At 34.3% G+C, this 26,105-nt stretch overlaps 4 protein-coding genes and 2 long non-coding RNA genes across 10 annotated transcripts; 4 read left to right on the forward strand and 2 right to left on the reverse strand.

Moving 5' to 3' along the window:
• Nucleotides 1-2,392: 2,392 nt before the first annotated feature.
• LOC123881788 (L-type lectin-domain containing receptor kinase VIII.1-like) lies at nt 2,393-3,859 on the forward strand. The gene has a single exon (XM_045930532.1). The coding sequence runs from the start codon at nt 2,543-2,545 to the stop codon at nt 3,581-3,583; it is 1,041 nt and encodes a 346-aa protein (XP_045786488.1). The 5' UTR covers nt 2,393-2,542; the 3' UTR covers nt 3,584-3,859.
• Nucleotides 3,860-3,978: 119 nt separating this feature from the next.
• Nucleotides 3,979-8,442, reverse strand: LOC123881790. Of its 2 annotated transcripts, none has more exons than XR_006799606.1 (3): nt 7,199-8,442; nt 7,023-7,093; nt 3,979-6,951 (listed from the first exon to the last, which is right to left on the reverse strand). It is a non-coding gene; the product is annotated as an uncharacterized LOC123881790 (long non-coding RNA). The 2 variants fall into 2 exon arrangements; XR_006799605.1 differs by having other exon boundaries at nt 4,085-6,575; nt 6,822-7,093; nt 7,199-8,424.
• A 3,564-nt stretch (nt 8,443-12,006) lies between these two features.
• LOC123881795 (40S ribosomal protein S18-like) lies at nt 12,007-14,197 on the forward strand. The gene is made up of 4 exons (XM_045930537.1): nt 12,007-12,151; nt 12,237-12,397; nt 12,555-12,743; nt 13,896-14,197. Exons 1-4 carry the CDS (start codon nt 12,149-12,151, stop codon nt 13,999-14,001), a joined length of 459 nt encoding a protein of 152 aa, XP_045786493.1. The 5' UTR covers nt 12,007-12,148; the 3' UTR covers nt 14,002-14,197.
• An 827-nt stretch (nt 14,198-15,024) lies between these two features.
• Nucleotides 15,025-17,166, forward strand: LOC123881794 (probable NAD(P)H dehydrogenase (quinone) FQR1-like 3). Of its 3 annotated transcripts, none has more exons than XM_045930536.1 (6): nt 15,025-15,191; nt 15,798-15,850; nt 16,030-16,094; nt 16,172-16,265; nt 16,362-16,627; nt 16,836-17,166. In XM_045930536.1, exons 3-6 carry the CDS (start codon nt 16,069-16,071, stop codon nt 17,059-17,061), a joined length of 612 nt encoding a protein of 203 aa, XP_045786492.1. In that variant the 5' UTR covers nt 15,025-15,191; nt 15,798-15,850; nt 16,030-16,068; the 3' UTR covers nt 17,062-17,166. The 3 variants fall into 3 exon arrangements, with proteins under 3 accessions (XP_045786492.1, XP_045786491.1, XP_045786490.1); XM_045930535.1 differs by having other exon boundaries at nt 15,798-15,833; XM_045930534.1 differs by lacking the exon at nt 15,798-15,850 and having other exon boundaries at nt 15,026-15,191.
• A 98-nt stretch (nt 17,167-17,264) lies between these two features.
• On the forward strand, nt 17,265-21,335 carry LOC123881792 (UDP-glycosyltransferase 71K2-like). Its single transcript, XM_045930533.1, has one exon. It carries the CDS (start codon nt 19,512-19,514, stop codon nt 20,904-20,906), a length of 1,395 nt encoding a protein of 464 aa, XP_045786489.1. The 5' UTR covers nt 17,265-19,511; the 3' UTR covers nt 20,907-21,335.
• Nucleotides 21,336-23,503: 2,168 nt separating this feature from the next.
• On the reverse strand, nt 23,504-26,105 carry LOC123881796. Of its 2 annotated transcripts, none has more exons than XR_006799608.1 (3): nt 25,867-26,105; nt 25,572-25,733; nt 23,504-23,718 (listed from the first exon to the last, which is right to left on the reverse strand). It is a non-coding gene; the product is annotated as an uncharacterized LOC123881796 (long non-coding RNA). The 2 variants fall into 2 exon arrangements; XR_006799609.1 differs by having other exon boundaries at nt 25,572-25,745.

Here is a 26,105-nt window from a genome sequence, read left to right on the forward strand (position 1 = left end):
GTAGAGGTTTATATTCCTTTCCATTTTGTTTGTTAGATCCAATTACCAAAACACCAGCTTCTTTTCAAACCACCTTTTCTTTTCAGCTTCATAATTTAAGTACTAATTCTGATTTAAGTGATTATGGTGGTGGTAGTGGACTTACCTTTATCATTGTACCTGATGAATTCACTGTTGGAAGGCCAGGACCTTGGCTTGGTATGCTTAATGATGTTTGTGAGAACGATTATAAAGCGGTTGCAATTGAGTTTGATACGCGTAAGAATCTGGAATTTGGTGATCCAAATGATAATCTGACGCAGTACGGAAGCGTGAAGGAAAAGCAAGCGCTAATCCTATAATAAAACACAGGTTCGCAAGCGACAAACCTGTCAGATAAGGCTCTGGAATCCACCAGATTTCCGGAATCCACCAGAAAGAGTAACTAATCTAGAATCCACTAGACTTCCGGAATCCACCAGAAGTAGTAACTAATCTAGAATCCACTAGACTTCCGGAATCCACCAGAAGGAGTAATTTGGAGTCCACCAAATTTGAGAAAATTCTCTATAATTTTATTGAATGAAAAAGTTGCCTTCAAGGCTACAATAGTTTACCTTAAATAGTAGTGAAAAATAAAAATAACAAATCTTCTAAAAGATTGTAAAAATAAAAATAACAAACCTAGCTAAATAAAAATAACAAATCTACCTAAAATATGAAAATAACTAATCTAGGTGAAATATAAAAATAAGAAATCTACCTAAAATATAATAAAACTAAATCTAACTAAAATAATAAAATACTGAAGAAATCCTCCTACATCAGTCTCCTCTACCTCAAAAGAACTCGACCCCGAGTTCTCATCTTGATAAGGAGCCTCATCTGCTTGATACTGACTCATGCGTTTATCATAGTAGAAACTTAGTATCGGTTTTTCTTTAATTACCAAATTCTTTCTCGTTTGCTCGATAACTACTTTTTGCTCTTCTTTTAGTCTTGTCTCATACCGACTCTTTTCTTCTTTAAAAGCTTGATTTTTCTCCTCTAACTTGAGATACAACTCCCTCCGTTTTGTTACACGTTCTAAGCTTCTAAAAATAGGGAATGAACCTTGAGTTATCCTTGATCTTGCAGTGTGCATTGACACAATAGACCAATTGCCTTCATCAACATAGTTCTTCTCCGAATCATCTCGTTCATCGATCTCCTTCTTCTCATCTTTGGATTCGTCCACTTCAACCGAAACATCTTGTTCAGCTACTAATTTAACTTCTTTCAGTTTTGTTTGATCAGAACGATCGTTGAGTTTCTGCGGAAGAGATGGTTGACTATCATCTAGGGTTTCGGTATCTGTATCAACAATATGTTCGTAGGATCCATTCTTTTTAGTAACACCAGCTTCAATATCAACAACAAATTTTATTGAGTTTAACTCTTTGTTGCCACCGATTTTATGCACTTCATGGTTCTCACTCTCGTCTTCAGGCAAATCAGTATTCCTGTTTGTTGTTTTGACCGTAAAAATATTGTTTGTCTCATGACCATTCTCAACAAACAAATCGATTTTAGTACATTCTTTTACCTCATGTTCCTTTGCTTCAAACTTATCCGTTGCGAGTTTACAAGCAACGTGTCCTTTATCTCTATGATGCCGTCGAACGTTGTTGGTGGTATTGTAGTAGGCGTTGTTGTTGTTCAAACAATTTGATAATATCGTTATTTGTGCACTCAAAGCAGTTAGGGCTGCGGTAACATCCGCGGTAAATCCCTCAAGGTCTGCCCTGGTCGCTGGTTTATCTCCCATGACTGTTCAATTCACGAAAGAACAGGGGAAACCTGCTCTGATGCCAACTGACGCAGTACGGAAGCGTGAAGGAAAAGCAAGCGCTAATCCTATAATAAAACACAGGTTCGCAAGCGACAAACCTGTCAGATAAGGCTCTGGAATCCACCAGATTTCCGGAATCCACCAGAAAGAGTAACTAATCTAGAATCCACTAGACTTCCGGAATCCACCAGAAGGAGTAACTAATCTAGAATCCACTAGACTTCCGGAATCCACCAGAAGGAGTAATTTGGAGTCCACCAAATTTGAGAAAATTCTCTATAATTTTATTGAATGAAAAAGTTGCCTTCAAGGCTACAATAGTTTACCTTAAATAGTAGTGAAAAATAAAAATAACAAATCTTCTAAAAGATTGTAAAAATAAAAATAACAAACCTAGCTAAATAAAAATAACAAATCTACCTAAAATATGAAAATAACTAATCTAGGTGAAATATAAAAATAAGAAATCTACCTAAAATATAATAAAACTAAATCTAACTAAAATAATAAAATACTGAAGAAATCCTCCTACATCATAATCATGTTGGTATCAATTTAGGTAGCATAGTATCTACTAAAATTATCAATGTTTCTGGTGTTGGAGTTTCACTTAAAGATGGTTTTGTTCACAATGCGTGGGTCGATTATGATGGTCCACGAAGGAGAATCGACATTCGTTTAGGACTTGCGAACGAAGAAGTTTATCCTATCAAGCCTATCTTCTCAGAGTTTATGGATCTGTCACCTTACCTGAATGAGTATATGTTTGTAGGATTCTTAGCTTCAACCGGTAACCACACACAAATTCACAACATACTCTCTTGGAACTTCACTTCAAATAGCCAAGCTTTTCTTCGCTACCCTTCATCTGAAACATGTCAAGGTAAGATCATGCTTGAGAATACTACAGAAACAATAGCAGCTACCGATAAGAACTCTAATAGGAACAAAACTCCGCGAAGCTTTTTGATTTTTGTGGCTGCTGTAGTGTGGGCTTTGGTTGTTTTAGTTGGTTTTTACTTTATCAGCAAACACAGAAGAAGTGTTTATAAATCAAGGACTTCTACAGAGGAAGATATTCATAGGCCAAGGCCTCCTAACAAACCACGTCGCTTCGCTTTTTCTGCAATTTCCTCTTTGACTAGATCATTCAGTGAGATAGAAGTACTTGGAAGTGATACTAGAGGAGTATACTACAGAGGAAAGCTTAGTAATGGAAGCCAAGTAGCTGTGAAAAGATTCTCAACTGAATTTCTCAGTACACACGGATCCGATAAGAAGCGCTTGTTGAAAGAAATCAAAGTCATTAATCATGTTCGTCACCCGAATTTGCTTCCAATAAGGGGATGGTGTCAAGACAACAATGAAATCATTGCAGTCAATGATTTTGTCCCCAATGGAAGCCTCGATAAATGGCTATTCGGAGCTGGTGTTCCTCCGTGGACGCGTCGGTTCAAAGTCATCAAAGATGTAGCCGACGGCTTGAGTTTCTTGCACAGTAAACAACTAGCTCACAAGAACATGAAATGCAGCAGTGTGTTTCTAGATGTCAGCTTCAGAGCTGTTTTGGGAGATTTTGGATTTGTGCTATTGGGAGCAGAATCAAAACAGTTTGAGGCAGTAGTGTGTAATGGTGCTGATGTGTTTGAGTTTGGTGTGATTGTGTTGGAAGTGATTGGTGGAAGGCCAAGGGTGGAGGAAACAGATGAAGGAAATTCGGAAGAGAGGAACCTATTAGATTTTGCATGGAACTTGCATGAGACTGATGAGTGATGAGAAAGTGAAGCTGGTTGATAAAAGAATGTGATCGTTGATCAATTTGCATTATTATTTTTGGGGGAGTGTAAAGATAGGTTTGTGAATATGGGATAGTGCAGGAGAAATGATGATTATAAAGTTTTCATTATCAGTATGCTTTAGCATTTCTTTGGAACCTTCACAGCCTCTATGGAGGATGTGTGATTCTTTAGAGTCTTCTTGTTATGTTGTGTTATTTTGTAAGTGAAAATTGGTAAACAAGGGAAAAGAAGTATATTCTATTCTTCTTTATGATGTTTGACGGGGAAAATGAGCCTGATATGGATCTAACTCGGAGAATATAAACTAATGATGAATCAAATTAGATTCTCTTTGAAAACATGGTGTATTCACCCTGAACAACATGCACTTAATCTCCAATAAAAGGAGACAAAATGTCATATTATATGGCAAATGTGCACAAGTTAAGAAACTAAAAATAGGAAAATAATATCATTGTATTGTATTAAATAATGTGTTTTTAAAACTATACTTAAATTTTTATTGATATGAAGCATCTTTAAATACAAAAATTGATAACAATCTCCTAAAACAGAATATCTTAAATTCTTAATCTACTACTAAAACACTTCATTATATTGGTCTCTTTCCACAAAACACTGGATTGTTGGAATTTAACTACTATCCACATAAACACTTGAACATCTTTTAACAACTTCCTAATCCACAATTCTTCATTAGCTGCTTCAGCTGCTGCTAGGAACTCTTGCCTCTGCTGTCAATTGAGAAACAGTATCTTGCTCTTTTTAGCACCATGAATACATTCCAGAACCAAATGAAAAACAGTAGCCAGAGGTGCTAAGCATATAATCAATAGATCCAACCCAATCACTATCTCAGAAACCATGAATATCTTGTAATTCCATTGATATTATATCTCAACACTCGTTGCTACATTGAGAAGCTCCTCGCTAGCATAATGCAGAAATCTTGAAAGGATGCTAACAGCCTGACGTAAGGCACCTTAATTAAGCATCCAACTAAGCGTCGTCCATATTCTTCTTCAACTCTTCTTAGGCGTACTTTTCTCGTATAGCAAAAATCGAGCCATTTTCATCAGGGTCCTATTTTCTTCCTTTTACTCACATTATTCTGCTGCAATGAGTATGGAGCAGTGAGTTGATATGTAATTCCACCCTCTTCACAAAGCTAATTGAATTTTTGAGGTGTATTCAATTCCATTACCTGATCTTAACACTTGAATTTTTGGCATCCACTCTGATTTTCAACCAAATTTTTGAATTTACAAAAAATATCAGCAACTTCAAATTTCAAAAATTAAATCCAGCATAACCTTGTAAATTCATACATGAAGAGTATGTAATATATGCTGAAGATCTGTATGTATCAACTGCAACCTTCTCTGCCTGATTAAAATGGCACATACTCTAGTGCCAAACTTCGGTATCAGAAGTTGATTTTAAAACAGCAGCTTCCTCACATTGCAACAACTCATGAAAATCTTTTAACCTTCATCGGTATACTAACAATTCTTAGGCATCAGCAGATTTAATCACACACATACTATTTATTCTTAAAGATAATGTATGACCCCTTTTCAAGTAACTTCCTACACTTAATAAGTTTTGATGGAATTATTTTCTGTCAGGGCCAGAGATAGATATTTCTCTGTGTTGGACCTTTCCTCTGGAAGTAGCTACTAATAGAGAGATGTTCTACTACTATTTTCCTTTACCATAATATACATATTTGTACCTCAAAGGGATTAAAGGAAAAGGGCTCAAAGGGGAAGTCGATCAATGAATCTGACTAACAGCCTGATGTGAAGTATGTTAATTAAGAATCCAACTAAGCTTCTGTAAGCTTCTTCAACTCTTCTAGACCCATTTTCTTTGATAAGCTTCTCATTCTCATGGGCTTGTTTTTGCTCATATTGAACTTCTTTAGGATCTCATCATCTCAGCATACTTCTTTTGACATATAAGGATTCCTGCAAATGATTTTGCTTAAGCCTACATTACCAAGAAATATGACATCTCTCCAATATCAGTCATTGTAGTTAGTCTGTTGAGCAAAAAACTTCTAGGCATATTTTTCTCATATAGCAAGCATCTGCATCACGGTCCTAGTATTCCTTTCACTCACCATTCTGCCGCGATGAGTAGGGAGCAGTGAGTTGAGGTGTAATTCCAACCTCTACACAAAGCTAATTGAATTTTTTTAGGTGTATTCAATTCCATTACCTGATACTTAAATTTTGCATCCACTCTTATTTTCAACCCAATTTTTGAATTTACAAAAATATCAGCAACTTCAAATTTCAAAAATTAAATCTGCATACCCTTGTAAGAGTTCATACATGATTAAAATGGCACATCCTCTAGTGGCAAACTTCAGTATCACAAATTGATTTTACAACAGAAGCTTCCTCACATTGAAAGGACTCTAATGATAATCTTTTAAAGATATGAACAACTCTTGGGCATAGCAGATTTACTCACACACATACTATTCTTAAAGATGTGTATGAACCCTTTTCAAGCAACTGTCCTACACTTAATAAGTTTTGACAAATATTAGGCCAGACACCAGAGAGAGGGTAGGATGGAATTATTTTTTGTTAGGGCCAGAAATAGATATTTCTCTGTGTTGGGGCTTTGCTCCGAAAGTAGCTACTAACTAGAGAGATCTTCTACTACTATTTTCGTTTACCATCAATAATATACATATTTGTACCTAAAAGGGATTAAAGGAAAAGGGCTCAAAGGGGAAATTGATCAATGAATCTGAGCACGCAAACTCTCATATTTGTACCTCTATAAGTCAAGGATTATAGCTTGCCTACATATTATTTATAACCATTAAAGAGGTTAGTGCTGGAACAGAATCCTTGTTAATACTTGAGGGCTTAGAGATCACATGGGCTCCAACCGAATCACTCCCTAGCTTAATAAAAATCTGAATGTATCCAAGACATGTTTAAAATCTGAAGCAACCAATAAGTAATAAATCAATGCCAGTAAGAAATACAAATTCAAGGACAGAGAACATAGAAAGAGTTTATATAATATTCCGAGGGCAAAAATTTCAATTTTAATTGAGGAAGAAATAAATACTTAGGTATACTGGTATGACATAAAAGGACATGATATTGAAGCTAGAACATATGTAAGCAATGTATCCCATTGAAAACTTCAATAACGAGATCTAGAATCGTTTCCGATATTATTACCCTATCAGTGAGAACAGAATCCTTGTTAATACTTGAGGGCATAGAGATCACATGGGTTCCAATTGAATTATTCCTAAGCTTAATAATTTTTTTTTAATGTATCCCAGACTTGTTTAAAATCTGAAGCAACCTAAAAACATTAAATCAATGCCAGTAAGAAATATAAATTAAAGGACTAAATCATGAGGAAGAACTAAATACCTAAGTCACGAGGAAGATCTGTTTCCGATATGATTACCCTCTCAGCCTCTTATAGTATCTTCTGCTCCTTTCTGTTTTTTGTTTTCAAAAGAAAGTGAGTAACAAAACTGAACATAAGATAAGTAAGGCAACCAAACACAAATCCATATAAAAACTGACGCACTTTCCATTACTACCTCTAATGACCTGAAGAGACGAGACTGATTTTTATCCTACAATAGCTGTAGTACCTGCATTGACTCTGACAATCAAGGTAGTTATGGATTCAAACAAACACAAAAAAATATATCTTCTCTCCAACATATCATTAATCACAATTGCATAATAAAAGAAAATAGAAACTCAGTCAAAGATGAAACAGTTGAAACTAGGAAGAACTTGATGAAAGTTTTGTTTGGTTAGTACCATCCATTGGCGGGCGGTGTCAAACCTCCACAAACCCGATAAAAATATTACATACCTACCTCCATAAAATGAAACCTATATAGATCACCAACAAATTAGTCAAAAGTCCAAACACCAAAACACAATCAAGAACATAAATCATCAACAAAAAGAATACAACAAATAAACAAAAACCACATTTTCTGAAACAAAAAATAGATAAATGAAATTACCCAAATTAAAACGACATAACTAAAGACACAATTTTTATAACCTAAAAAGAAGAAAGTTTAAAACTTTATGGAAATGAAATTGAAAACTAACGAGCCTGAGAAGGAGGAAGTTTCAATGAACTCACCTATTTCCTTATAGAAAGCATCTATATATTATGTCAAAAAATAACAATGGAATCTTACCCTTTTTCCTTACCCATTTTGATATAGAAAGCATCTATATATGTCATATCTGAAAAGGAATAATAAGAGAGAAATAATTGTGAAAGGGTTACTATCATCATCATCGAAGTGACATCAAAATTTTGATTTTTCTCTTTCTCTCGTTTTCGATGAGTTGAGCGGTGTTCTGATTCCTTCGATACTCAAGCAACCACAATTCACCATCTTGAATGATTCGATCCATTAAGCGTAGCATCGGGGTAGAATATATCATTCGTTGCTTATTACTTTTTTTGGGTGCACGAGGTGGTGAAGGAGTTACCGACGATGGCGATGAAATCGGAGTGCGAGGTGAAATCGGAGGAGTATGATCCATCATCGGAGATTCACAGAGAGGAGTGCGAGGTGAAGGAGTTACCGACGAGAGGGACGATGGCGATGAAATCGGAGTGTGCGGTGATTCCATGAAGATGGAAAGTGGGAGCGGAGATGAAATCGGAGTGCGCGGTGATTCCATGAAAACGAAACAACAGCAAGAAGAATGAATCAGAGAGAGAGCTTTCAGAAAAGAATGAGATTATTATTATCAGAGAGAGAGAGAGAGAGAACAGAGCAATGAGAGAATGAATGAATGAATAGCTAGGGTTCCCGGATTTGGGCGCTCATTATTTATAAGGATCAGGACGTGAGATGCACGCACTCAACAACAACGGTAATATATATTTATTTTTTGAGGAGTGCTAGCAACACACTCCAATGACAAACACACTCTAACACACTCTCTTTTTATTGATTAAAATTTATATGGGTCCCATAAAAGTTATATGGGTCCACATTTTTTATGTGACCCATGTGAATTTCAACCAATAAAAGAGAATGTGTTGGAGTGTGTTTGTTAAAGAGTGTGTTGCTAGCATTATTCTTTTTTTTTTTTTTTTTGTAAGAATAAAATTTAGCAATTACTTAGGCGGTGTATATTTTTTTAAAAAAAACATTCACGTTATACTTTTTTTGATATATCAGAAAATAAAAAGCAAAAAATAAAAAGCAAACTAGGCTCGCAGGCGATCAACACCTGAAACATCAGCTATCAAAACATTACTAAGTTGAGGAGGACAACTATGCCAAATCTTTAGGGAGACATCTGAGGTAGCGCCCTTCTTGGCAAGCCAATCTGCACACTCGTTGTCTTCTCTAAGAGTATGATGGAAAGCAATAGTCCAATCCATGTTTTGGAATTGTCTAATTTTCTTGATGAGAGGAGCATAAGGATGAAGAGGAGAGATATCATGTTCCACCAAACCAATTGCAATTGTAGAATCTGATTCAATAATCACATTGTTGAAACCTCGGTCTATTGCTAAGCAAAGACCGTTGTAAATGGCATGAAGCTCGGCTTGTAAGCTAGTAGCAATCCCAATAAATCCAGAAAATCCGAGTAGCCAATTACCCATACTATTGCGCATGATACCTCCGAAGCCGGCTCTACCAGGATTGTTGAGGGAGCTGCCATCCACATTAACTTTGATAGTGTTTCCTAAGGGAGAAATCCAAGATACATGACGTAACGGCTTCTGCAAATGCGATGATTCAAAAACCTGCAAAAAAGTGTCAACAGAGCAGTGGATTTGGCTAAGACAATGCCACTTGATCCACCTGTTATTATTAAACACAAAGTCATTCCTAGACTTCCAAATAAACCAACAAGTTACCATAAATAGAACCCCATTGGAAGAAGTGGCATGTATGGTAAACCAATTCGTAAATTCAGTTGTTGAATAAAAAGATGGTGAAGAGAAAAGAAGAGCAACCAAAATAGAAGTAGAATCGGGACAATCCCTGAATAAATGTAAAAGATTCTCATCAAATGAATGACACCTTTTACATGAAGAATCTGTGGTCATGTGCCGCATAAACCTGAAGGCATTAGTGGGAAGGCAATTGTGAAGAACCAACCAACAAAAGTGCTTAATATTTTCTGGAAGCTTAGATTTCCAAAGCCAAGTCTAACTATAAGTAGAAGAGGAGGCTGAAGACAAGTTAGAAATTTGAGAAATCCAATGATATCCCGACTTAGCTGAATAAGTACCAGAATTAGAATGACTCCAAATGATGATGTCAGAGGATTCTGTATCGATAAAAAGGCTTTGAATTTTCAACTGAATATGAATGGGAATATCAGTTGTTAAAGAATTAAACATCCAGGAACCCTGATGATATATATCTTGAAGCAGCATAGTAGTATTGTATTATATTCCTTAAAAATGTAGACTTAATAATTTGTACTAGTATTTCCGTCAAAAAAAAATAAAATAAATTATATTATAGTATTGTATAAGATTCTAGGAAGCACGGACACCTCTGTGATTAGACGTGTCGCGGTGTCCGATACTCGTATGACACTCGTCCGACACGTGTCGGATAGCTCGCGCCGATGTCCAAAAAAATTCAATTTTTACTTTGACACTCCTTTTATCGGTGTCCGACACCTGTAAGACACTCGTACTACACGTGTCGGACGAGTGTCCCATAAGAAATTGTTTTTTCTTTGTTTATTCTCTCCCTAGACACATATCAGACATATCTACAAGAGTTAAAAATGTGTCAAAACAATAATATTGGTTAATGAGGATTGAAGACATTACATTTTGATTACAATATTTTTAGCTTTTTCAATAGTAGATGGATAAATAAAGGGAAAATACTATCATATCTTGTTTTTAAAATTTTTTTTTTAAGAAATAACTTGTTTAACTTAAAAATATCTATGGTACGGTTTCTAAGTTTTCTCCTTTTAGAGATGCACTCTCCCAAAAAAAAAATTATATAAATATTCCCCATCCAAAAAGTAGGGATGGCAATTTGACACATACCCATAGGGTACCCGCAAAAATTACCCACAACAGGTAGGGGAAAAACCCGCATTTTGGGTACGGGCGCGGGTATGGGTAATTACCCGCAAAAATGAACGGGTATGGGTGCTGGTACGGGTACCTTAGTACCCACCCCGCCCCATACCCGCATAATATATATTTATTTATTTTATTTATATTATTATATTATAATATATGTAAATCAATTTAAAACAATACAACTCTAGTAAACTATTACATATTTTTAATAAAAATGTTTATTTATAACATAATATAAAAATAATGTGAATATTTAACATAAATATGAACTTGAACATAAAGTTAGTAATAATTTTGTTTATAATTTTCATTAGTAAATATTAAAATCTTTGAAATTTTTTTAATTCTATTAAAATTATATGATATTTTATAATTGATCAATTTATTTTTAGTAAAAATGCGAGTAACGGGTATAATATATGTTTTTTTTTTCCCCTAAAAAACATGGGATAATGGTTTGCAATGAAGGGTGGATATTGACTCTTGTTTTTCTTATTTTGACTTTTTCGTAAACATAAGCAATATTCTAAACAAAAATACAGGAAAATGAAAATATGATGATGTTATAAATGATAATATAAAAACTATATTTAACTTTTATAAAAAAATTATATTTAAGTTGAATTTGATTGATTTTTAGAATCTAATTTTATTATTATAAAATTTTATGAATTTAATTTATATGCACTGTCAGTATAAGATTATTTTACACATGTGTCCAATAATATACCAACACATCATGTATGATATTTAAAAACACATGATGTGTCGCGTTCATTAAATGATGTGGCAACACATCATTGGATGCATGTGTAAAGAATCTTTACACTGACAGTGCACAACAATTAAACTCAAATTTTATAATATAAAAAAATATATAATTTTATTATATTTCCATTTTTTTATATTTGTTATGTTTGAAGGAGCATTTCTTAAAAGAGTTTAATTGGTATGCATCGACGGTGTAAAATAATTTTAGACGATCGTCCAATAAATAACCATCATTTTGCCATGTCATGTGAAGAAAGTGGGGTGAAGTGGGGTGATGTGACGGAAAACATGGTTGGCATTGGTTGACAGTGTAAAATTATTTTACACTGTCGATGCATATCAATTAAATCCTTCTTAAAATCAATTTTATATTCATTGTAGAGGTGAAGGGTTAAATATAGGGGTGTGAGAAGTTTTTTTCTCTTCAAAATATCATCATCAGATTCAGGCTTAGTCCAAAACACTATCTCCAATTCTCAAAAAAAGAAAAACAAATCTCTCGAGGGTGAAACCGTCAATATACTATTTAGCATAGTAATATAAAAGATCCATTCTCAGCAAAACCCTAATTCTTCATCGTTAAAATCCTCAATTAGCCGCAGCGACACACACCCTTGGCGGCAATCATCACCGTTCACCGGAAACCTTCATCGGAGAGACTAAAATGGTACGCTTCCCTTCTTAATTCCATTTCTCTATCCTCGAATTTTCTGTTTAACCACTGATTCAACAATTTTTGTGATTTGTGATAGTCTTTAGTGGCGAACGAAGAATTTCAGCACATTCTGCGTGTGTTGAACACTAACGTTGATGGAAAGCAGAAGATCATGTTCGCAATGACCTCCATTAAGGGTATTGGAAGGAGATTTTCTAACATCTGCTGTAAAAAGGCTGATATTGATATGAACAAGAGGTTTGTAGTTGAGTTTAATCGATTCCATATTCAAAAATCACTTTTTTTGTAGTTGAAATTAAGGTGTCAGGGTATGTAGTTTAGTTTTGTAGATTGCATATTGAAAAATCACTTTTTTGTAAGTTGTTGAAATGACTTTTTTTGTTGCTATTCTTAGGGCTGGTGAATTGAGTGCTGCAGAGTTGGATAATTTGATGACCGTGGTTGCGAACCCTCGTCAATTCAAGATTCCTGATTGGTTTTTGAATAGGAAGAAGGATTACAAGGATGGAAAGTTTTCTCAAGTTGTGTCCAATGCTCTTGACATGAAGTTGAGGGATGATTTGGAGAGACTCAAGAAAATCAGGTATATGTTCAAATTAGATATAAGATGATGATTCATTGTTTATTTAATTGGTTTTTGCGGCGAATATGTGTTTGTTTGTTTTCCTATGTTGTCTAGAACTGGAAGGAATGTTAGGAATATTAATGTTGACATAGCAATTAGTACAACCATAGAAGCTAGCTCTTTATTCAATTTTTCTACATGCATTGATGTACTTGGATAATCAAATGGTTCTCATAAGCTAAAATGTAGTCAATCAAAACTAGGCCATAATTTTGTTTGTTGGTTCTTCATCCAATGACTTGTTTGGTTTTCTGTTGCCTAGATAGTCTCGAGATTTAAGTTTTTGTATTGAAATATATAGGCATTTCCAAGCATTTTGCTATATTTCATATCCACATTGATATAGGGACACATTTGTCATGAGATGACCTAACACAAACAATATAGTTTTAGGTTCTGTTTGGATAAACTTTATTTAAGCACTTAAATTAAACAAGGCCATAAATTTGTTTGTTGGTTCTTTATCCAATGACTTCTTTGGTTTTCTGTTGCCTAGATAGTCTCAAGATTTAAGTTTTTGAATTGAAATATATAGGTATTTCCGAGTATTTTGCTATATTTCATATCCGCGTTGATATAGGGACACATTGTCATGAAATATATAGGTTCTGTTTGGATAAACTTTAGTTAAGCACTTGTATAAGCGCTTATCGCATAAATGCTCATATTAACTATTTCAATGATGAAAGAAAATATCAAGTTAAAATGTTTTCATATAATCTACAAGTGATTTGTATGAGATTCTAGAGAGCATATAGAAATACGCTGAAAACCTATCAAGCACGGACACGGACACTGACACATCGACCCGATAAAAATTTGGAAAAATGACATAATTTAGTGTAATCATAAGTGTCGGTATCGGACACGGACACCGACACGTGTCTGACACGGACACGCCTAATTTGAGGAGTGTCGGTGCTTCCTATCTGAAAACAGATTTTGGACATTTAATAAGCCGTTTCTATAAACATACAAGTCAAATAAACCCCTTACACTTTTACTAGTCAAATTTTGTTGTTGGTAATATACGAATGATGTATGTGGGATAAATTTTGTCTTTGCTGGTAAATTTACACTTGGAAGACTAACACCTTTTCTTTTATGCAGAAACCACCGTGGTTTGAGGCACTACTGGGGCCTTCGTGTTCGTGGTCAGCATACCAAGACAACCGGCCGCAGGGGAAAGACTGTTGGTGTCTCAAAGAAGCGTTAAGCTGTTATATTTTGGCATGGAGATTAGATGATTTTGATTTGGAGCACATTAGACATGTTTTCTATACCACCTTTGTATGGTTAAATTAAATGATCATGACAATTTGAATTTTGTTTGGTTTTTGTGTTATAAGTTTATGATTTGTTGAATGATGTTGGTATGGTATCTATTTATTTAAGTTGGTTCTTAACATGAATATGTTGGTATAATGTTGGTATGCTACTACTCGAATACACATAAGTAAATTTCTTCTCTTCCAAAAAGATAATGATAGTAATAAGTAAGAATAATAAATGGTCAAAATGTAGTACATTGTGAGTTGTTGAAGCTCTTGAAAATGTAAGGTCAGTATGCACCAACAATAATGGTGATAAATAAACAAGATGAAACTGCCAAGGATATTGGTTTATGTGGTAGGGTAGGGGTGTGTTTTATTTGGATTGGTTAGGAGACAAAAAGCATCCGATTTAGAGATAAAATTGTTTACAGTTTGGTATTGTCTTTAATTGGTCTCTTTTGTCTTTAACCAGGCAATTCAAATACAAAGTATGTTACTTTTTTCTTTTACCGGAATTTTTTTCCATTAAGTTTTTTTTAGTAAGATTTTAATGAGACGCATCTTTAATGGACATTAAAAAAAAATGTTGTGTTCAATATCCTAAAACTTGTACTAGAGAGCTAAAACTTGTTCTTTAAAATTTTTTATTTTTTATTTTAAAAAAACTTGTTCTTAAAGTGTTTTTTTTACAATGGAGTCAGACTCGTAGAGGATTGAACTAGATCAAACATCCTCACCACTAGATCAAACTTAGTGGTATAAGTTGTTCTTAAAGGCTTAACTTGTTCTTAAAGTTTATTTGTAACAAATATGTATTATTGGAGTTCAAATTTCTTGTGGGAGCCTAACCAACTGTCAATTTGAAAAAGAAAAAAATAATATAGAAAATATGTCACGGGTGTGTTTCCACATGGAAAGTTTCTGTATTTAAATTTACATTTTTGTATTGACACGTAAGCTTTAGCTCTCTTTATCCAATTCAATCAATCAACAGTTCAACACCTACCAATAACTGTACTGTACGCATGTTTTGCTTCATTCATATACAAATATAAACATACATCATCATTTTTTGCGTGTTGTACTCTCTCAGTTGTTTATAACATTAATCAATAATCGGCAGCAATCCAAGGTTTGTTTCTCTCATCCTTTTTTACCTTATAAAGTATTAATTAATTCTTAATATGGTGTTATTTTCCCTTTATGATTAATTTTCCTAACATGGACATAGGATTAATTCAATTGTTTTTGAATGTGCTTTGTTTCTCAAAATCATGCAAGGTTTTTTTTTCTTTTTTTTTTGATAAGCAATCATGCAAGGTTAATAATCTTGTATTGTTGCCCTCTAGCTAGCCAAACTTTTGATGTTCATAAGTGGTAAGTTCTGGTATTTAAGATATCAAGCAATGTTTTGAAAATCAGACCAGAACTCTCATGTTCAAGTGATTGAATTGTACCGGGAACTTACTAGTTCATTAGTTGGTTTGATTCTTGTTACGTCCCACATTCGATGTGAATTGTAAGACTTTGATATCATCTTAGAATTTGGGTTGGACTTAACTCAACCCTACAAAACTGACTTGTAAGATGAGAATTGCTTCTGTTTATAAATTCATATTCATGTCATCTACAAAACTGACTTGTAAGATAAGAATTGCTTCTGTTTATAAACTCATATTCATGTCATCTCGTGTTTTTTACAATTATTCTTTTAATAATTAAGTTATTTGTCATGTAGTTCGACCAATTGAACCATGACTTGGACATTTCACGGGTTCGATATTCCATCTGGTTTGCAAAACATTTATATCATGTTTCTTGTACAATTACTTGTTACATGAATCATATCATAATTTTCATTTGCAAGTTGCTATTTCTGCTGATCATTTTTAGACATTGTAATCTCAAACTATTCTTATTCTTCCTGTTCCTCTTCCCACCCTAATTGTTCTATCTTGTTGCCATTCAAGGGATTAATTAGTGTTTCATATCGAGCCAACACTTTGAAGATGACAATCACCAAAGTCTACATTATGTAAGCTGCTCCAATTAAATAATGACATAAGAAATTTTAAGTTTTATGGTTTTATTCGAATTTTATGTATTGTGTAGATATTACTCATTGTATGGACATGTTGACACTATGGCAAGAGAAATCCATAAGGGGGCAGCTTCAATTGAAGGTGTTGAAGCAACACTTTGGAGGGTAACTTTTCAATTATTAGTTAGAATGTGCGATCGTGTAGCAGAATATTTGGATTCATTTTATGTTAGTAGTCTGTTTTGAGTTTGTTGAAAGCAGGTACCTGAGATGCTTTCGGATCGAATATTGGAAAAGATGAAGGCTCCTCCTAAACCAGATGATATAGCTGACATCAAGCCGGAACAACTTGTGGAGGCTGATGCTTTTATATTTGGTTTTCCTTCTCGTTTCGGTGTGATGCCAAGCCAGCTTTTGGCCTTCTTTGATTCCACTAATGAATTATGGGCGTCTCAAGCACTCGCGGGAAAACCTGCTGGAATATTCTGGAGTACTGGATTTTATGGCGGAGGCCAAGAACTTTCGGCGTGAGTATCCCCTTAACAACATATAGCAGAATTTCACACTTCTGTTTTTGCAAAAGGTCTTAACTAATTGAATCATAAAATGTTTGTTTAAATCTTCTCAAGTTATATAGTAAAAGAAAACAAACTGTTGTTGATCAAATATTGGAACTAATCATTTAATATCTACGTGATTTTAGTATTTAGTTTGCTCTTTATGTCGTGGTTGTAGATGGACAGCTATAACTCAGTTAGCTCATCATGGTATGCTTTTTGTTCCGCTTGGATACACCTTTGGAAGTGGCATGTTTGAAATGGATGAGGTAAAAGGAGGCTCTCCGTATGGCGCTGGAACATTCGCAGGAGATGGAACTCGTCAACCTACGGAGCTAGAGCTTCAGCAGGCCTTTTACCAGGGTAAATACATTGCTGAAATTGCAAAAAAGCTGAAAACTTAACTTTCCTGCATGACAAATACTCAATAGTATATTATGAAATGCTACAATAATAAGAATTCTTAATTTTTACTGATAGATATAGATTCTAAGGCTTTCTGTTGCTAACTTGCTATCCCTTTACTAAGTACTGTGGCTTCAGGATTGCCTCTTACTCGTAAACTTTTAAATTATGCTAATGCAAATGAATAAGAAAAATTCTCTAAAGATAGAATTTTAGATTGATTTTATGAATTGAATTTCATCTTACAAAATTGAGTTTAGTTCCATTTTTGGGGATTCAAAATTGATTATGGAGGTGTAGAATTGATTTTGACATGTTCGGATGTTATCAAATAGAACCAATTTCGCCTACAGAGTTGGTTCTAATTTGAAGCTAAGATTTGTAGTTTTTGACTCCAACTTGACTTTTGCACTTAGATTTATTGTTCAACGCACGTTTCCGTTTATAGGGATATGTTTCAGTACTTTTACTTTTACATTCTAATCCAATTATTCTTGGAAAGTCTCTGTTAATGAGGATGAAACTGGGCTAATCAATAATTTCTTAATACAGTGACACCATATATTTTTATTCTTTAAATTTAATTCCCCAAATGATGTCAATTTTCTGCAACTCTTCTGTTATAATCTGTCATTATTTTTGTGGAGTTGAATTAGCCTCAATTCAAATTGTGAGAGTTTCATATTGAACAATTGTTAATAATTGGGAAACGTCTCTCGCCTTATAAGTTAGTTTGGTAGAGTTTAGTTATATCCAACTTAAATTGCAGTTGTAATCGTATCAAATTATATCCAACTTAAATTGCAGTCATACTCCTTAATATGGCAACAGTTATGTGTTTTTGTTCTGAACGAACTCAAAGATTACACAAGAAAATAGAGGATATCATGCCCAATGGTGGGGTGTATCTAATGATTAACTTGGGTGACAAATTGAGAATGAGGCATACCTTGAGTGGTAATGCTGTGAGATTTATATAGCTTGAAGTAAGGAGTATTGTGCTTGTGTCAGGTAATAAGTCCACTCTAAAACAGTTTTCCCCAAGTCAATTGTTTTTGTTAGCAAGGAGAGTCAACTTATAAGCATAGTTGCATTTAAGTGTGCTAACCTGCAACGGTAGCATGAAACTGACATTATTGTTCGATTTCTGACGACCAATGAACATTTGTAGAGTTTTTTTTTTTTGAACAGCAATGAACATTTGTAGTGTTTTATGTGACTTTAAAATTGTTAAGAGTAGAAGGATGTGTACTCATTTGACCTAGTCAGGGTAGTTGAGGTCCTTTGCTTATGGATCGAGGCCCCCTTTCTCCGAGCTAATAAGCCAGGTAGGGAAGTTGACTTCGCTGAAGATTCGAGGTAATCCCTACTGAGGTTTCAAAGTCATATTGTTGAAGTGTCGCAGTCATCTACCTGAGGTAACAAGGTCATTCCCATCCGAGCTAACGAGCTAGGTCGAGGACCTTGGCCTCGTCGAAATCTTCCCGTTGAGGTTTTAAAATCCAGTCCTGTTAGGCCTTGACTCAATTCGAAACAGTTTTAAAATTTTCTTAACCAAACTTTTCTTCCTTTTCTTTCATTAAACAACGGATCAAGATTCCATGCAGTCAAAAAGTATATGTAGTCATGACTTACATGCCTTTAGATTAAATTTTGATAGGTCCAGTTTTGAAAATGGATGACTAAGATTCACATGCAGTCAAATAGTGACCGCACGGAATCCATTTCTTTAAACAACAAACCAAAAAATTGACAGCTGATTTTATTCTTTAATTCTACTATTTTCTTCTATTTTGTTTGTTTTACTTAATGACATTTTAAGTTAATGTCAACTTTTCTGTTTAATTAATCTGATTATTAAGAAAGTCGGATTCCTCCTATTGGACATGCTCTTTTGTGATTTCCAGCAAGCGGATCTCTGACACCATCACATGTTGAGTCCTCAGCCTTCCTTGGAATTTTGAATGTGACAGCCGTTGAGTTCAAGAAATAACAATAATACTTTGTCACATGTTGATATCAATCAACTTAAATTACTTGTTTTTTTACAGAATCAAGTTAAATTACTTGGTCTTTGAAAATAACATTTTTAATTTTAATTTTTTAGTCCAACATGTGTTATTTTTATTGATGTTTCTTGAAAGCGTTTAGATGAGATGATACAAGTCTCTTTAAACTTAACTAAGATTGTGAGTTCGATCCCTGACTTGGGCATGCAACAACCCTAAACTCTTACGTAGAGAGTAAGCATGCCGTATTTCTCATGCAATGTTTCTTTCATCAAAAGTCAAACATTAGATTTGTCCTGCTATTGTTTAGTGCAAAGAAAGATTATGTAGATTAATTAATTAATGAATGAAAATGTGTGGAATCAACCTTTAAATTGCACCTTGAGAGACATCAAAAACTTCACATTTCTCCAAAGTCTCCACTTAAAAAAACAAAGAAAATGGTTATGAGTAAGATGAAGAAGAAAATAGAACTAATCTTCATTCCCACACCAGGGATTAGTCACTTAGTTTCATCACTACAATTTGCAAAACACTTAATCAGCACTAATATCAATCTTTCCATTACAGTCCTATGCATCAATTTCCCAAACACACCATTTTCTGATTCATACATCAAATCAGTTCTAGACACACAACCTCAAATCCAACTCATTGATCTTCCTCAAGTAGAATCACCACCAAAGGAGCTATTAATATCCCCACCATGCTACATCAAAACCCTCATGCAAACCCTTACACCTCATGTCAAATCCACCATTCAAACCATTTTGTCATCTCATGCAAACCAAGTTGTTGGTTTAGTCTTAGATTTATTCTGTCTTTCAATGATTGATGTTGGAAATGAACTTGGTATCCCTTCTTATTTATTCATGACATCAAATGTTGGTTTTTTAGGCTTTGTGTTTTCTCTTCAAAACCGTCGAATCGACGATGTGTTCGATCATTCTGAACCGGAGTTGTTGATTCCTGGTTTCTCAAACCTAGTACCTTCTAATGTTTTACCTAATTCTGCTTATAGCAAAGATGGTGGCTATGAAGCCTATTACAAACTTGCTCAAAAAATCAATGAAACCAAAGGAATTATTGTTAATACTTTTTCTGAGTTGGAAAAGTATGCTATTGATGCATTATCTAATGAAAAAACTCCTCCTATCCATGCTGTTGGTCCTTTGATTGATCTCAAAGTTCATCCTAACCCTAATATAGATCAATCTCAACATGATCTTATATTAAAATGGCTAGACAAGCAGCCACATAAATCTGTTGTTTTTCTATGTTTTGGAAGCTTTGGAGTTAAATTTGATCCATCTCAAATAAGAGAAATAGCATTAGGACTTATGAATAGTGGAGTAAGGTTTTTATGGTCTAATAATGCCGAGAAAAAAGTGTTACCAGACAGGTTTTTCGAATGGATGGAATCGGAAGGTAAGGGAATGATATGTGGATGGGCACCACAAGTTGAGATATTGGCACATAAAGCTATCGGTGGATTTGTTTCGCATTGTGGATGGAATTCTATTTTAGAAAGTTTATGGTTTGGTGTGCCAATATTGACATGGCCTATTTATGCAGAACAACAGTTGAATGCTTTTAAGATGGTGAAGGAATTGGGATTAGCTGTGGAGTTGAGAGTGGATTATAGAATAGGTAGTAAAGATCTTGTTATTGCTGAGGAGATTGAGAAAGGGTTGAAGCATTTGATGGAGAAAGATAATATGGTACACAAGAAAGTTCAAGAGATGAAAGAGTTGGCTAGGAATAGTGTTGTTGATGGTGGATCTTCCTTTATTTCTGTTAGGAAACTTATTGATAATATGATGGGAAGCAACTGATAATAAACTATTGTTTTGCTTTTATAAATGTTGATCTTTTCCTTTAAGAATCAATGAATAAAAAAGTTATATTTTGCCAGCTACTTAGCTCATGTGAGTATGTGAAAAGTTTATATTTAGAAACAAGACTATTATTAATTAATACTACGAAAATGTTGGCATTGTGCATGACAAATTTACTTGAGTGATATATGAAAATTAAAGTGCAACTTTAAAAAGCTTCCGAATAAAGTCACAACTTGTTAAGATACCAGCAGCTCGGCTTATGGTATTGTATCCGAATCTGATGACATATAGTCATATTAGGTTTTAGTTACTATTTTTAAAGTCTTTTAATAAGTTTTTATGCGTAATTACATGGTGGTTTAGAGGTGATTATAGTCGGAGTTGAAATTTCACAAAGATTTTGAAGACAAATCATAAAACAAGAAAAAATTATGAAAAAAATCGCACCACGATCAATCAGCATCGTGGTGCAATTTTTAGCTGCTAGAAATTTAAGATTTTTTTGCAATAACCGTGATGCAATAGACAAAAATCGTGGTGTGATATTGATCAAACAATCAAGTATTGTCAAATGAAATAGTTGCAAATAATATTATATATATTTGTTGCGGCAAATGTGAGGTGACCCAACAGTGTGGTATCAGAGCGGATGGTTCGGTGAAGGGTTCGATTGGGTCCTTGTATCAAAAGTCTTTCTGACAAAGGTGGTCAAGCGGCGACGGCGGAGCAAGTGTACGGATGAAGAAAAGCTTGCACTTGAGGGGGAGCATAATAAATTGAATGATTTACACTTAAGGGAGAGATTGTTGTGGCAAATATGAAGTGAGTTAAGTATCATGTTACTTAGAAAAGTAGAGGTTGAGTGATTTATAATTGAGTGAACCATAAACCTAATCCTTTAAGGTTGGTGGGTAACAGGTTTTGGGATGTTGGGGGACGTAGTTATTATCGAACCAGATTCAACCATTGCTTTAAATAATTGAAACGTTGAATCTGGAAGTGCCTGAAGGCGTACAATTGGTTGATCTCCCAACTGGTCCTGGTGACCCAATTAACAATATTCCCATTAAACTTTGTAACAACGGAACAAACCTTATTCTTACTTTTATACCTATGCAAATGAGATTTGGATCACTTCCTGTGCAACATGAGTGTAATTTTAATTTTGTGAGTATGAAAAGAGATAAATTAAAAATAAAAAATAAAGAAGTGATGATGCGAGAGAAAAAATAATGAGAGGAAAAGACACATGAAAAAAGAAAACATAAGAGAAAAATCACATAAATTCAAATCAATGCAAATGGGTGCCGGATTCGGTTGGCCTCTTTACGGTTAAATCGTGTTATAGTTTGTTGCTTCAATATTCTAACACGGTTGTTTTGGAGTCAAATGTTTTGGATGCTATCCAAAAACTTTGGAAAAACGATGTTCCATCTAAAGTTAATATTTTTGTTTGGAGATTGCTTCTAGAGAAGCTACCTACGCGGGCAACCCTTCATCATAGAGGTATATTGAATAATCCGCATGATATTTCTTGTATTTTTTGTTATATGCATATGGAAGACTGTTCCCATCTATTCTTCAATTGCTCTTTTGTTAAAGGTGTGTGGGAAACTATATATAGATGGTTAGGACAGAGTTTACCGGCAGACTTAGAAGGTTGGAATCACTTTTTATCCTTTGGTTCTTTGGTTAAATCAAAAAAAGGTAATCGGATTCGTCATTTGATTTGGCTGGCCACTACATGGTGCTTATGGAAGCTTAGAAATAATGTTTTTAATGGAGCCTTGCCGGATGCTTCCAAACTTGTAGATGATATTAAAACTTTTTCTTGGTTTTGGTTTAGGGGTCGTTTTGGCCGTAAGTCCTCTTTTTCTTTTTCTGAATGGTGTTTAGATCCTATTGTATGTCTTCAAAGCATATTATAATTTGCTTTATATTGTGAGGAATTGAGTACCCATTTGTACTCCTTTATAATATATTGTTTGCTTATCAAAAAAAAAAAATCAATGCAAATGGGCACCAAATTACACTTAATTAATGCTTCTAACTAGGTTGCACATAGTGGCGGAACCAGGAAAAATTTATTGGGTGGACCACTAAAAAATTTATGGCTTATAATTTATAAGTTCGTATCGAAAAAAAAATTGGTAACATTTTTTCATGAGCTTATAGCTTAGTAGTTTGTATATATAGCTTATGAACTAATATTTTTACTTGCATTTGAACTAATATGTGTACCGAGTGACTTACAATCATTCATAATAAACTCTAAACTAATATTTTCATTAATATTTGTACTAATATATACGCCGAATAAATTAAAATAATTAATAATACACTTAAACTAATACTCTATACTTATAAAAAAAATATTTTTTAGGGGTGGGGGTCGGCCGTGGCCCACCTCAGCCACCCCCTAGTTCCGCTGTTGATTGCACAAGGGGTTATCCCTTCATACTTTTTTCTTTGCACTATATTTACTATAACACCACATATTGATTTATCTAGAATATCAATAGGAGCATGCATAACTGAATCGGGAAACATTAAAATTTCGGAAATAAAACTGATCTTTTACACAAGTAGTCTGAAGGAAATACCAAATATACATGATTTAATTAAACTGAATAAGCTGTCATAATGTAACCGTTAATAAGTTTACATCAGAACCATGATAACTGATAAATACATGTAGATATGGCATAATCCTATACAAAATCTCCCTTTAGTCTAAAACAAATAACCACTGAATAAGCCTTGTTGATCCGTCCAAGTTCCAGCTTCTCGAATGACAACCTGCTACCTATAATCAATAATTGTGGGGTGAGACTACTAAGCCTTAGTGAGTTTCTTACTACCCTCTACTTGGTGTACTAACACCGTGGTCCTGAAAATAGTTGATCACTAATAATCTTATATTCATTAAAACATAGCTTAACATAATTAAAAGTGAATCACACAATTATAATCTTGTTCATTTTACAGGAAGCTTCCGAGGTGAGTATATCTCGAAAGGTCCACTAAGGATGTACTCCTCTTAGGATGTTCTCCATTACCCGTTGTGACATAGCTATGCCACGTTGGTCTTACTCACATTAATTACATAACTTAACGGATTCCCTACTAATGTACGGAAACCTCTCATAGCATAATGCTATAGTAATAAGTGGTTGGGGAATTAACCACTAATTGATCAACTACTCTAATTAATTAACTGAACATAACAACCCATCCCGGGAAGTCCTAAGTGATCAAATAGATCCATGCATAGGTTTCTAATTCATGTTGCTACCTATACTCATGTTTTAAAGCATGTACGTTCAGTTCGATTTCTGATGGTTAAGTACTCAAGCTTTTCAAACTGTTTTGTCAGGATGCACCGGTTCAAGATTAACTTGCACCGGTGCATCAGTGCCTTTGGACTCCATAGGGACCACTCTAAGATTTATGCACCGATTCAAAGTTGGCTTGTACCGGTGCAAACTTACCATTTGCACCGGCTCAAACTCTCCTTGCTTGCACCGGTTCATAACTACTTGGAAACTATTTTGTTTTCCTAGGATTCTTGCACTGACTCAAGCCTTGCTCGCACCGGTACAATTTGCCCAGAATTTCCAACCTGTAACTCTGGAACCTCTTGCACCGGTTCATCATTATCAGTGGCGGAACTAGAAAAAATATCGTGGGTGGGCCGAAAAATAGTCAATCTATTTTCAAATTGAATTTTTTGCTCTTCTATTTTCACATGTTACTATTTTGGTACCAACAAACTATATTTTTACTCTAAAAATTGTGATTTTTGGCTATAAAGGTGATTTATTGTCTCCAAACATTGAATCTAAAGATGAAATATCAAATTTGAGACCAAAATTCACAATTTTTTCCCATTAAAATTCGCTAATTTTACAGCAAAAAAGTAATAAAAAAATATTGAGATAGGACTAAAATTGCAACAAATGTGAAAATATGGGACTTTAAAAATTTAATATTAATTAAACATATTTTTTATGTCATTTCATATTTATATACGCTAGTTCAACTGCTAATTTTATCTATTATTATAAATTCAATTAATTATGAACTAACATTTACACTAATACTTGAACTAATATGTGTACCGAATTACTTATAGTCATCAATAATATACTCTAAATTAATATTTATATTAATATTTGTACATATATATATACCGGGTGACTTAAAATCATTAATAATACATTTAAATTAATACCCTACATATAAAAAAAATTATTTTTTGGGGGTGGGGTGGGCCGCGGCCCATCTCAGCCCACCCCTAGGTCCGCTGCTGATCATTATGACGCACCGACTCAACAGGCCCAGTTTTACCCATTGTACTTGTTCTGAGTTGGTTGAACCGATTCAACCAAGCCTTGCACCAATGCAAGTTTTCCTGCAAAACTGCAAAATCAATAAACAGAGTTCTAAAACAGTCCCTAATTGTCTCTAATCATTTATAACACCTTAACCATCATAGATACAACCAACACAGTCACATGCAATGGGGAATTAAGTCCAATTTCATAATTAATCCATTTATGAGTTATCTAGGTTACTAATCATATCCCAACATGAAAATAAATTAAAATCCTATGCTTTGGACTTATGGTTGCCATGTCTCTACTTAAACAAACCCACCTGATATTTCTAGCGTCACTGAGTTGTTCCGTATGTTCTCGAACATCCGTTCGTGCCTCTTGAAGCTCAAACCCGCAGTCACAAAACCAGAATTTTGACAGCATCAGTGCCCTGACTTCAGAAGCATCTACCGGCTTCAATACTGATCCAAATTTCACGAAACTTGTAGCCAAACTGAAGGAAATTTCGTTAGCTTTCCATACATGTAAGTGCCATACGAAATGGATTTACGGTTTGTCAGCTACATCTCGATTACTGACGACTGGTACAAACAAAAATGTGCAGAATTTCTTACCTTAAAGTGTCAATAACCACCAAAGAGGCAAAAAGGCTAGCTATGAGCTCTCCCAATTCTTCTAACTCATTAAAGGGTCTTCCAATCCTTGTTTCACTCAATTTGCAGCTCCAAACATTTATGCATAGGTTCAAAACAACAATTCCTCACATGCAGCCACAACAAAGAATGAATAAGGGTTTAGTTTTGAAAACTTAAATGAGAACAAAGAAGGATGGAAAAGGAACTAATTTCATTAT

The sequence above is a fragment of the Trifolium pratense genome, linkage group LG4 (assembly GCF_020283565.1).
Source record: "Trifolium pratense cultivar HEN17-A07 linkage group LG4, ARS_RC_1.1, whole genome shotgun sequence".
NCBI classification, from domain to species: Eukaryota; Viridiplantae; Streptophyta; class Magnoliopsida; order Fabales; family Fabaceae; genus Trifolium; species Trifolium pratense.